This window comes from Dipodomys ordii, unplaced genomic scaffold, assembly GCF_000151885.1.
Source record: "Dipodomys ordii isolate 6190 unplaced genomic scaffold, Dord_2.0 Scaffold7, whole genome shotgun sequence".
Classification (NCBI taxonomy): Eukaryota; Metazoa; Chordata; class Mammalia; order Rodentia; family Heteromyidae; genus Dipodomys; species Dipodomys ordii.
Window position 1 is genome coordinate 4,182,635 of NW_012267223.1, and position 13,102 is coordinate 4,195,736.

Consider the following 13,102-nt stretch of genomic DNA (forward strand, 5'->3'; position numbering starts at 1 on the left):
GTAACCCTCTGTATAGTATCTTTACAATAAAAAAATTTTTTTAAAAAGTTACAAAGTAAATTCAATTTTTCTTTTGGGGGGTCAGTCATGGGGCCTGAACTCTGGGCTTGGGCGCTGTCCCTGAGCTCTTCAGCTCAAGGCTAGCACTCTACCACTTGAGCCATAGCACCGTTTTCGGCTTTTTCTGCTTATGTGGTACTGAGGGATCGAACCCAGGGCCTCATGCATGCGAGGCAAGCACTCTACCACTGAGCCACCATCCCAGCCCAGTAAATTCAATTATTTGTGCCAAAGCCAAATGAAATCTGAGAGAATAAAGAACAATCAAATGTGTCAAATAGATAATCTTGGGGAAAAATAACTACCTTTTTTGTCGAAGGTGGTTTCACACACCAGCATTTCCCCAGGACCCCAGTCAAAACACATTTGCTTCTTCTTAGAATTCATACCTGGAATCAACTAGTAAAAGATAAGACACAGAACATATTATTACTAACAGGGCAGTGGTGGCTTACCTGTGTAATTCTAGCTACTCAGGAGGCTAAGATGGGTGCAGCAAAGTCCAGGAGAGTCTTCGGGTTGTTGTTTTTTTTCTGCTTATGTGGTGCTGAGGAATTGAAACCAGGGCCTCATGCACGCAAGGCAAGCGCTCTACCACTGAGCTACCTTCCCAGCCCAAGTCCAGGAGACTCTTATTGCCAATTAGCCACCAAAAAAGCTGGAAATAGGGATTGGTGATTTAGCTCATTAGAAGACCACCTCCCTAGCATGTGCAAGGCTCTGCAAAAACAAAAACCACCACAACAAGAAAGGAAGTGTAGCTGTGGCTCAAATGGTAGAGGCCCAGTTTTGAGCAAAAAAAGCTCACAGACAGCATCTAGACCTGGAGTTCAAGCCCCAGGACCAACACACACACACAAAAAAAAAAAGCCGGGCGCTGGTGGCTCACGCCTGTAATCCTAGCTACTCAGGAGGCTGAGATCTCAGGATCGCGGTTCAAAGCCAGCCCGGGCAGGAGAGACCGCGTAAGACTCCTATCTCCAATAAACCACCAGAAAACCGGAAGTGGCGCTGTAGCTCAAGTGGTAGAGTGCTTGCCTTGAGCTGAAGAGCTGAAGGACAGTGCCCAGGCCCAGAGTTCAAGCCCCACGACCGACAAAAAAAAGAAAGAAAGAAAAGAAAACAAAGTGTTCTTACAACTAAAGGCTTTTCATTTCCATCAACTTGCAAATAGCATCCTAGAAATCAACAGTGATGAAGGTGGTGCTAGTCTAGGGCTAAGGAAGAGTCTCAAATACCAGAGTAAGAGTGAGCCACTTAGTTCAAACTCCAGTAGGTGGTCAAAAAAGAGCCTAATCTACATGTGGGTGATTGTGTGCATGCATGCATTCATGTAGCTGAGACTACTGACCCCACGACCGGACCAAAAAAAAAACAAACAATTATTGCATTAGAATTTAATGATCTAGGGCTGGGAAGGTGGCTCAGTGGTAGAGTGCTTGCCTTGCATGCATGAGGCCCTGGCTTTTTCTGTCTATGAAGTACTGAGGCATCAAACCCAGGGCTTCATGCATGCTAAGCAAGCACTGTACCACTATGTCACATTCCCAGCCAACCCAATCAACATTCTTACATAAGTAGAAAAAGGAATAGAGAGATGACTTGTGGCTGGATAAAGTGATAGTAGTGATTCTAATATTTTAAGTTTCTGAAAAACAAACCTCACTTCAAGATGGCTCAGACTTGTAATCCTGGCTATTCAAGGAGGCTAAGATCTGAATCCTATGAGACTCTTACCTCCAATTAAGCACCAAAAAAAAAAAATCAAGTGGAGCTGTGGCTCAAATGAAAAAGCTAAAGGACAGAGGCCTGGCACCATTTAAACTATTAACATCAGGCATATCTAATAGTTTGTCCTTTTTCTTTTAAAGTTCATTTTAGTATAACAAGGTTAGAGTAGGGAAAAGCAATTCACTTTTAATTACCTAATATTAGCATTTTACAGTAAGTGAGCCTCGTAGGAGATAACCCCCACTAACTGCTTTTTTTGTGTGTGTGCCAGTCCTGAGGTTTGAACGCAGGGCCCTGTCCTTAAGCTTTTTTTTTTTTTTGGTCGGTCGTGGGGCTTGAACTCTGGGCCTGGGCGCTGTCCTTCAGCTCTTCAGCTCAAGGCGAGCACTCTACCACTTGAGCTACAGCGCCACTTCCGGTTTTCTGGTGGTTTGTTGGAGATAGGAGTCTCAAGGGTCTCTCCTGCCCGGGCTGGCTTTGAACTGCGATCCTCAGATCTCAGCCTCCTGAGTAGCTAGGATTACAGGCGTGAGCCACCAGCGCCCAGCTCATCCTTAAGCTTCTTTTGCTCAAGACTAGCACTCTACCACTTGAACCACTTCCAGTTTTTTCTGTGTATGTTATATTGAGGAATCGAATCCAAGGCTTCATGCATGCTAGGCAAGCACTCTACCACTAAGCCACATTCTCAGCCCTACTAACTGCTTTTAAGAAAGGTCTCATGTGTCATTTTTGCCTAGTAAGCTTTGACAGTAACTTCATTTTCACTTTTTGGTGTTTTTTTTTAGCGTAATGTGTACTTTATACAACCACGTGTGATCTTTTACAAACAGAACCAGAAATTCACCAAATCTGTCCTTTTGATTTTATCACTGCTTTATAATCTGATAACTCTAATTTAAAACTGGAGGTATTTCCACTTTCTAAAATCGCCCAACACACACACACACACACATGAGGGAAAGTAACTTATGGGAAATTATTTGGCTTACTGAGGAGGTCAGGAAAGACATTTGAAAAACAAGAATATAAAAGCGAAGAGGACATTCCAGACAGCCAGAGCGATAGATCAAGGCCTAACGGCAGATAAAGCCCAACTAAAGCCCAGGAAATCCAGTGGCACCTCAGAGAGGAAGACGGGGGAGGAGGGGTTAAATACAGAGCAACCGAATAGGAAGTCTCGGATGGAGCAAGTGGCTCTGACACACCTCCAGACGGCACCAAGACCGAGGCCAGGCTGACGGTGCAGCGGGCGGCTCTTAGTGCAGCTGTGAGGGGAGGGACACTTTTCTTAGTCCGAGCCCATTCTAAGGTTCTAAAGGAGAATCGAGGGGCGCAGAGACACAAGGCAGGGGCGCGATGGAGTGGGGCTTCCGGGGCGGGACCTGCGAGTGCACACAGGAGCGGAGACCGGGCGGCCACAGCGCCGCAGCCGCGTTCCGGCCTGGGCAGCGAGGCCCCCGCCGTGCCCCCCCACCCCCCGCCCCATCCCCACCCCCGCTCCGGAACTTTGCCCCAGCCTGAGAAGAGCTCAGACCAGCGCACACGCGGCCGGCTGGGCGCGGCGCACCCGCAGTGAGAAGCACGCGCGGTCCTTGAACTCGGACAAAGCATCCAGTCCGTTCGGGGCGCACTTACGGTGATGGTGGGCTCGCCGTCAAGCTCCTCCATAGCGCCGCGCCCCGGAAAATCTACACCTCGCGGGGCTACAGAGGCTCCGGAGTCGGGGTTCCCGCTCAGAGTCAGCTGCGAGAGAGGACCCCGCCAGGGCGCCTTCTGCAGCGCCTGCAGACCCAACCTTACACCGCACTGCAGAGGCCTCTCATCTGCGCCAGCACCGCTCCTCTGCGACCTCGGAGACCAGGCTCCTTCCTAGCCCAGACACACGCCAGGGGGAACACAGCTTCTGGAGCCATCAGTGCTTGCAGGAACTTTTTCATCCGATCAGGCGGTGCTGAGGACAGCCCCGCGCCACTCAGGGAAAAGGCCTCAGACACTCCCGGGGGCAGTCCGGCGGGCCGGGCCGGGGCTGTGCGACTGCGCCTGCGCCATCGGAGGCGCTGCCTCTAGCGCGGAGGTCAGCCGAGCCTCGACCTCTGTAGGTCCAGCACTGTCCTCGTGTCGATCTACCCCTTTCTGGTGTTTGGCTTGCTGTGGTTGCACCCGGGTCGCACTACTGTTTGTGTGTGCATCACTCCCGCCCCCAAACACTGGAAGCACACGCGGTGGTGTGGTTGTGAAATTGAGACAGCTGGGCTTGCTTCACTAAGCATAAATGATGGTTCTGTAATCTCTCCTGGCAAAAACAGAACAAAGCACTCGAATTAGGGAATCCCTGGCCGACTGTGTGGAAAAATAAGAGCTGTTCAGAGAACTTAATTTTTTAAGTAACAAATAGCACGTAAATAGAAACGTTCTGAAAGACCAAACAACCCTTTTAACTTGTTTTGGTTTTAGATTTGGTCTTCCTATGCAGTCCCAGCTGTCCTAGATATATGGAGTGTGTGTGTGAACTCAGGGCCGGGGCACTGTCTCTGAATTTCTAGCACTCTACCACTTGAGCCACAGCACCACTTCCGACTCTTTATGTGGTGCTGAGGAATGGAACTCAGGGCTTCATTTCATTCGTGCCGGATAAGAACTCTACCCTAAGCCACATTCCCAGCCCTGTCCTAGAATCTGATTATTTGGCCTCAGCCTCCTAAGTGTTAGTATTCTAGGTATGCACTATTACACCCAACAAAACTGTAAATGAATATTAAATTTATGTGTGGGGGGGGGCGGTGCTTGGAATGTGGCCTAGTGGTGGAGCGCTTGCCTAGCATGCATGAGGCCCTGGGTTCAATTCCTCAGTACCATATAAGCAGAAAAAGCCAGAAGTGGTACTATGTCTAAAGTGGTTGAGTGCTAGCCTTGAGCAAAAAACAATTCAAGGAAAGTGCCCTGGCCCTGAGTTCAAGCCTCAAAACTGGCAAAAAAAAAAAAAAAAAAAGTCTCACAGACTTGCCTGTCTGGGCTGGGCTGGCTTTGAACATTGATTCTTTTATTTCAGCCTCCTGAGTAGCTAGGATTGATTACAGGTATGACCCACCCTGCTAAAATGTCTCTCATTAATTTTTTTATTTTTTTTGAAAGTGTGACTCAAGTGGTGGAATACCAGCCAAGCAAGCCCAAGGTCCTGAGTTCAAATCCAGATATAGACCAAACAACAGCTAAAAGAAAAGAAAAAACAACTGAGGAGTACAATTCTAAATGTGACAAGCCATCTTAGCCTGAAAAGCTACTCCAGTCCTGTTGCTCACACTCTCCCTAAACTTAAGAATTGCTGGGTGGGCCCAGGTAGCTCACACCTGTAATCCTAACTACTCAGGAGGCTGAAATCTGTGGATCTCAGTTCAAAACTAGCTTGGGCAGCGATGTTCAAGAGACTCTTAGCTTCAATTAACTACAAGAAAAGCTGGAAGTAGAGTTATGGCTCAAGGAAAAAACAGCTCAGGGGTAGCACCCAGGCCCTGAGTTCAAACCCCAGGACTGGCACAAAAAAAAAAAAAAAACTTCAAAATTATCTAGAGTGCTAACTCTAAATCACAAATTCTTGAGCCTAGTCCCCAGAGTTTCAAATTCCATTAAGTCTAGGGTAGGACCCGGTATTTGCATTTCTAACAAGCTCTTTCAGGAAGTTGTTGTCTGGTGGGGCTACACCCTTTGAGATCCAGCAGCCAAACTCAACTATTCCAAGAGTATAATCCTTCACAAAGAAGACCTCCAGCTGGGTTTCCCTGCTCTGTCCTCCAGGTGGAAAAGTCCTAAGAATAATCAAAAAAAAAAAAACCGGAAGTGGTGTTGTGGTTCAAGTGATAGAGCAGTGGACACCTTGATTGAGCTGAAGAGCTTGGGACAGTGCCCAAGCCCAGAATTCAAGCCCCACAAGCAACAAAAAAGAAAAAAGGAGGACTGGGAAGGTGGTTCAGTGATGGAGCACTTGCCTTGCATGCATGAGGCCCTGGGTTCGATTCCTCAGCACCGCACAAGCAAAAAGAAAAAAGCTGGAAGTGGCGCTGTGGCTCAAGTGGTAGAGTGCTAGCCTTGAGCTGAAGAGCTGAGGGACAGCGCCCAGGCCCAGAGTTCAGGCCCTACCACCGGACATCCCCCCCCCAAAAAAAAAAAAGAAAAATAAGAGGCCCTCTAATTAGCCATAGTCATGGAGCCTCTCTTCCAGTTCCCTGCTTGAATCTTGTGGACAGAGTTGTTGTTGGAATGGGGCATTGGTAGAGTTAGAGAAACTTGAATTTGTCATACCACTGTGGAGGCTGAATAACTTATCAGTATTGGGAAGGACTCTACAGGCATAGTAATCCCATGACAAGTTCTATACAAAATATTAGCACCAATAAAAGGTACAGTCCCTAGGCCATCCCTGAATTTAAGGCCCAGACCAGTACATACACACAAACACACACACACACACACAGGATGATCTCCAGCAACATCATTAGTAGGTATTAGGTACCAATAAGGCTCACCCTGCAATCCTAGTTACTCTGAAGGCTGAGGATCATCATGGTTCAAAGCTAGCCAGGGGGGGCTGGGAAGGTGGCTCAGTGGTAGAGCACTTGCCTTGCATGCATGAGGCCCTGGCTCGATTCCTCAGTACCACATAAGAAAACAGAAAAAAGCCGGAAGTGGCGCCGTGGCTCAAGTGGCAGAGCATGAGCCTTGAGCTGAAGAGCTGAGGGACAGCGCCCAGGCCCAGAGTTCAGGCCCCATGACTGGACCAAAAAAAAAGTCTCACAGACTTTGTGCCCTAGCTTTTTTTTTGGGGGGGGGGGCGTCCGGTCGTGGGGCCTGAACTCTGGACCTGGGTGATGTCCTTGAGGTCTTCAGCTCAAGGCTAGCACTCTACCACTTGAGCCACAGCGCCACTTCCGGCTTTTTTCTTTTTGCTAATGTGGTGCTGAGAAATTGAACTCAGGGCCTCATGCATGCAAGGCAAGCGCTTTACCACTGAGACACCTTTCCAGCCCTGTGAGACTCTTATCTCCAATTAACCAACAAAAAGCTGGAAGTGAAGCTGTGGTTCAAGTCATAGTAATACCTTTGAGCAAAAGAGCTAAAGGACAGTGCCCAGGCCCTGAGTTCAAGCCCCCCAGTATCAACATGCACACACAGATGCAAATGAGGAAGAAGAAGAGGAGGAAGAGAAAAAGGAGGAGGAAGAAATAATAAGTTATTATCATTAATAAGTCAACAAACCTTGCTGGGCAGTGGTAGCTCACACTTGTAGTCCTAGCTCCTCAGGAGAGGATGAGAACTGAGGATTACAATTTTAAACCAGCCCAGGCAGGAAAAGTCTGTGAAAGTCCTATCTCCAATAAATTGCTCAGAAAAAGCCAGAAGAGGGCTGGGAAGGTGGCTCAGTGGTAGAGCACTTGCCTTGCATGCATGAGGCCCTGGGTTCGATTCCTCAACACCACATAAGCAAAAAGAAAAAAAGAGCCGGAAGTGGTGCTGTGTCTCAAGTGGTAGAGCGCTAGCCTTGAGCTGAAGACCTGAGGGACAGCACCCAGAGTTCAGGCCCCATGACCGGACCCAAAAAAAAAAAAGAAAAAGCCAGAAGAGACACCCTGGCTCCAGTAATATAACTCTAGCCTTGAGCAGAGAGAGGCTCAGGGACAGAGCACAGAGCGTAGGCCAGAGTTCAAGCCCCAGGACTACAAAAAAAAAATTATTATTATTATAAGTAAATATATATATATAATAATTATCAGCTCTAGGAACCATTTGAACCATTCTGCCTTCAGATTTCCTGTAAAATGGAAGAATTCAGTATTCAGTACTCCAGCAATACTCAAAGATAGCTTAAGAACCCATATGAACTCTGTTAGATGAGAGAGAAACTTGAGGGTATAAGCTTTGTACTTGATAGCAATTTAATATTTTACAATTTATTTATTTCATTTCTTTTCCTTCCTTCCTCCCTCCCTCCCTTCCCCCCCCCCACTTTCTTTCTTTCTTGTTTTGTGCCAGTTCCAGAAATTGAATTTCGGACTTGGGCACTGTCCCTCAGTTTTTTGTTTGTTTGTTTGTTTGTCTGTTGCTGTCCCTCAGCTCTTCAGCTCAAGGTAAGCCCTCTACCACTTGAGCCACAGCGCCACTTCCAGTTTTCTGGTGGTTTTTTGGAGATAAGAGTCTCAAGGATTTTCCTGCCTGGGCTGGCTTTGAACATAAGACTGGCACTATACCACTTGAATCACATCTCTACTTCCAGACTTTGGCTAAGGTTAGTTAGAGATCTGTCTGCTCTGCGTGGCTTCAAATCAAGATACTCAGATCCCAGCCTCCTGAGGAGCTGGGATTACTGATGTGAGCCACTACCACCGTATACCCTTTAGGTGTTTGTTTTTTGTTGGTCATGGGCCTTGAACTCTGGGTCTGGACTCTGTCCCTCAGTTCTTCAGCTCAAGGCAAGAGCTCTACCACTTGAGCCACAGCACCACTTCTAGTTTTCTGATGGTTCATTGGAGATTAGTCTCACAGACTTTCCTGCCCTGGCTGGCTTTGAACCATGATCCTCATATCTCAGCCTCCTGAGTAGCTAGGATTAAAGGCATGAGCTGCTAGCACCCAGCTAGATCCAATACTGTCTTTTTTGTTGTTGTTGTTGGTCATGGGGCTTGAAATCTGGGCCTGGGCGCTATCCCTGAGCTCTTTAGCTCACGGCAGTGCTCTACCACTTGAGTCACTGCACCCTTTCCAATTTTCTGGTGGTTTATTGGAGATAAGAGTCTCAAGGACTTTCCTTCCTGGGCTGGTTTTGAACAGTGATCCTCAGGTCTTGGCCTCCTGAGTCGCTAGGATTATAGGCATGAGCCACTGGTGCGCAGTTTCCCTCAACTTTTTTGCTTAAGTCTAGTGCTCTACCACTTGAGCCACAGCTCCACTTTGAGCTTTTTGGTGGTTAATTAGAGATAAGAATTTCTCAGATTTTGGGCTGGAAAGGTGGCTCAGTGGTAGAGCGCTTGCCTTGCATGCATGAGGCCCTGGGTTCAATTCCTCAGCACCACATAAGCAAAAAGAAAAAAGTCGGAAGTGGCACTGTGGCTCAAGTGGTAGAGTGCTAGCCTTGAGCTGAAGAGCTGAGGGACAGCGCCCAGGCCCAGAGTTCAGGCCCCAGGACCGGACCCAAAAAAAAAAAAGAATTTCTCAGATTTTCCTGCCCAGGTATCCTGCTCAGATATTCTTGACCTCTATTGTCAGATTATGGAAATGAGCAACTGGCTCACGTATTTCTCAGGGGTTTTGGCAAGGATTAAAAACTCTAAATGGGTTCTGTGATTCTTTGTTCCCTTCCTCATTTATTTAGCTATTCAACCATTCATTCACTCATATCATATATTTAATGATACAAGATCTCTCTCTCTCCCTCTCTCTCTCTCTCTATCTATGTGTATATAGCCCTGGCCACTCAGAACTTAAGACTTAATGTATAGACAAGGCTGATTTTTACTTTCTTTTTTTTTTTTTTCTTGTCAGTCGTGGGGACTGGGCGCTGTCCCTCAGCTCTTCAGCTGAAGGCTAACACTCTTCCACTTGAGTGAAGGCTGATTTTTAATTTGAGATTCTCCTGCTTCTACCTCCAAAGAGCTGGGAGTGCAAGCATACAACAGCATGCCTGGCTCTTTCCTACTCTATTGCAAATCAAGTTGTTGCTGTTGTTGTTTTTTTCTAGTACCAGGGCTTGAACCCAAGGCTTACATGTTCAGCTTTCTTTTTTTTTTTTCTTTAATTTTTTTTTGGGGTCCAGTTGTGGGGCCTGAACTCTGGGCCTGGACACTATCCCTCAGCTCTTCAGCTCAAGGCTAGTGCTCTACCACTTGAGCCACAACGCCACTTCCGGCTTTTTTCTTATGTGGTGCTGAGGAATCAAACCCAGGGCCTCAGGCATGCAAAGCAAGCGCTCTACCACTGAGCCACCTTCCCAGCCCATGTTCAGCTTTCTTACTCAAGGGCCTCTCTACCATGTGATCTACAACTCTAGCCTATTATTTTGCTGGCTAATTGGTAATAGAAACTCTTGGACTTTCTGCCAGAGCTGGCTTGGTGATATACATATCTCAGCTTTCTGAGTATAGGAATGAGCCACTGGTGCCTGGTCTGCAAAATTTTTAATTCACCTTTGATAGTAAAAACTTTTCACTAGTCAGGTACCAGTGGCTCCTAGCTGCTCAAGAGACTGAGATCTGAGGATCCTGATTCAAAGTCAGCCCAGGCAGGAAAGTCTTTGAGACTTTATTTTATTTTTTATTTTTTTTGTCGGCCGTGGGGCTTGAACTCTGGGCCTGGGCACTGTCCCTCAGCTCTTCAGCTCAAGGCGAGCACTCTACCACTTGAGCTACAGTGCCACTTCCAGTTTTCTGGTGGTTTATTGGAGATCGGAGGCTCACGGTCTCTCCTGCCCAGGCTGGCTTTGAACCGCGATCCTGAGATCTCAGCCTCCTGAGTAGCTAGGATTACAGGCGTAAGCCACCAGCGCAGGGCTTCTTTGAGACTTTATAATCTCCAATTATCCACTAGAAGACTGGAAGTGGAGCTGTGGCTCAAAGAACTAGAGTGATAGCCTTGAGCAAAAGAGTTCAGGGACAGTGTGCAGGCCCTGAGTTCAAGTCCCACAACCAGCAAAAAAACAAAACAAAAAACTTTCTACTACATAACAACCATCATGCTTATTCCTTTATTCAGCAGGCTGGGATCTGAGGTTCAACGCTAGCCCAGGCTGGAAAGCACATGAGACTTCTATTTCCTGTTAACCAGAAAAAAGCTGGAAAGGGGCTGGGAAGGTGGCTCAGTGGTAGAGTGCTTGCCTTGCATGCCTGAGGCCCTGAGTTCAATTCCTCAGCACCACATAAGCAAAAACAGAAAAGCCGGAAGTGGCGCTGTGGCTCAAGTGGTAGAGCGCTAGCCTTGAGCTGAAGAGCTGAGGGACAGCGCCCAGGCCCAGAGTTCAAGCCCCACGACCGGACCCCCAAAAAAAAAAGAAAAAGAAAAAAGCTGGAAGTAACACTATGGCTCAGGTGGTAGAGCACCAGCCTTGAGGGAAAAACTAAGGGACAGCACCCAGGGCCTGAGCACTGTCCTTGAGCAAAAATGCTCTAGTATTCTACGATTTGAGCCTCAAACTCACTGCCAGTTTTTTGGTGGTTATTTAAAGATAAGATTGGAGGACTGGGAATGTGGTTCAATGGTAGAGTGCTTGCCTTGCATGCATGAAGCTCTGGGTTTGAGTCCCCAGTACCACATACACAGAAAAAGCTGGAAGTGGCACTGTGGTGCAAGTGGTAGAATGCTAGCCTTGAGCAAAAAGAAGCTCAGGGACTGACAAGAAAGAAAGCCAGATGGATGTCAGTAGCTCACGCCTATAATACCTATAATACTAACTACTCAGGATGCTGAGGTTTGAGGATTGCAGTTCAAAGCCAGCCTGAGCAAGGACAGTCGGTGCGACTCTTATCTCCAATAAACCACTCAGAAAACCAGAAGTGGTGCTGTGGCTCAAATGGTAGAGCACTTGCCTTGAGCTGGAGAGCTGAAAGTGCCCAGGGCCTGAGTTCAAGCCCCACAATCGACAAAAAAAGAAAAGTTTGGACTTTCCTGCCTGAGCTTGCTTTAATCTACAGTCCTCAGTTCTCAGCATCCTGACTAATTAGATTATAGGACTGAGCCACTGGCACCCTGTTCTCATATTGGTTTTGTTACTATGGCTCTGTAGTCTAATTAGAAATATGTTATTATGATACGTCCATTGTTTCTGCTTAGGATTACTTTTGCTATTCAGGGTCTTTTATATTTCCACATGAATTTTGGGATTGATTTCTTTTTCTGTGAAGACTAACATTGGGGTTTTGATGTATATTGCATTAGATCTGTGGATTATGTTCAGTTATTAATGAAGGGATTTTGTTTTTGTCAGTCATGGTGCTTGAACTCTGGGCCTGGGCGCTGTCCTTCACCTCTTCAGCACAAGGCAAGCACTCTACCACTTGAGCCACAGTACCACTTCCAGTTTTCTAGTGGTTTATTGGAGATAAGAGTTTCATGGAGGGGCTGGGAAGGTGGCTCAGTGGTAGAGCACTTGCCTTGCATGCCCAAGGCCCTGGGTTCAACTCCTCAGCACCACATAAGAAAAAAGCTGGAAGTGGCGCTGTGGCCCAAGTGGTACAGTGCTAGCTTTGAGCTGAAGAGCTGAGGAACAGCGCCCAGCCCAGAGTTCAGGCCCCACGACCGGACCCCCCCCAAAAAAAAAAAAGGGTGTCATGGACTTTCCTGCCTGGCTTTGAACCATGATCCTCAGATCTCAGCCTCCTGAGTAGTTAGGATTACAGGTGTGAGCACCAGCACCCAGCAGGAAATTTAATATTAGGTAATTTTTTTGTGTGTGTGACTTTTTGCGTAAGACTATACTGGGCTTGAACTCAGGGCCTTGTATTTGCTCTTGGCTTTTCCCCCTCAAGGCTTATTATGCTCTATCACTTGAGCCACACCTTCACTTCTATCATCTTTGACAGATTTTGAAATACTATGAAGTTGGGAAAGGATGCTGTGACAACAAAAATGACCCATGTTCTTCAGCCTCCTGAGTAGCTAGGATTATAGGCATGAGCCTACTGGTGCCCACTTAAGGGTTTACATAGGAAAAATTGAGCTCAGTGCCGAGTATATGACCATTGTCTGACAATTGTTGGTTCTGGTTGTTTCTTCCTTTTTTGTGTGTGCAAGTACTAGGACTTGAACTTGGGACATCATAAATATCTTTTTTTGTTTGTATTGTTTTGCCATTCCTGGGGCTTGAACTCAGGGCCTGGGCACTGTCTCTGGGTTTCTTTTGCTCAAGGCTAGCACTCTGTTTTTTTCTTTTCTTTTTTTTTTTGGTGGTCATGGGGCTTGAACTCTAGGCCTGGGTGTTGTCTCTGAGCTCTTCAGTGCTCTACCACTTGAGCCACAATGCCACTTCCAGTTTTCTGGTGGTTAGTTGGAGATAATAGTCTCATAGACTTTCCTGCTCAGGCAGGCCTGGAATCTCAATCCTCAGATCTCAGCCTCCTGAGAAGCTAGGATTACATGAGTGAGCCCAGATACTGGTGTACTATTCTTTTTTTTGGGGGGGGGAGGGGTCTGGTCATGGGGCCTGAACTCTGGGCCTGGGCGCTGTCCCTTAGCTCTTCAGCTCAAGGCTAGCACTCTACCACTTGAGCCACAGCACCACTTCTGGCTTTTTTTTTTTCTGCTTATGTGGTGCTGAGGAATTGAACCCAGG

The 13,102-nt window shown here is 47.2% G+C and overlaps 1 protein-coding gene across 2 annotated transcripts in view; it reads right to left on the minus strand.

Annotated features, from left to right (window-relative positions):
* Nup85 (nucleoporin 85kDa) overlaps positions 1 to 3,519 on the minus strand; it is a 20,671-nt gene extending 17,152 nt beyond the window's left edge. For both annotated transcript variants that reach the window (XM_013038090.1, XM_013038091.1), the window contains exons 1-2: positions 3,430 to 3,519; positions 366 to 459 (exon numbers count right to left, since the gene is read on the minus strand). In XM_013038090.1, coding sequence (XP_012893544.1) covers positions 366 to 459; positions 3,430 to 3,462 — 127 coding nt within the window. In that variant the 5' untranslated portion in view covers positions 3,463 to 3,519. The remainder of the gene's footprint in view (positions 1 to 365; positions 460 to 3,429) is intronic.
* Positions 3,520 to 13,102: the final 9,583 nt, after the last annotated feature.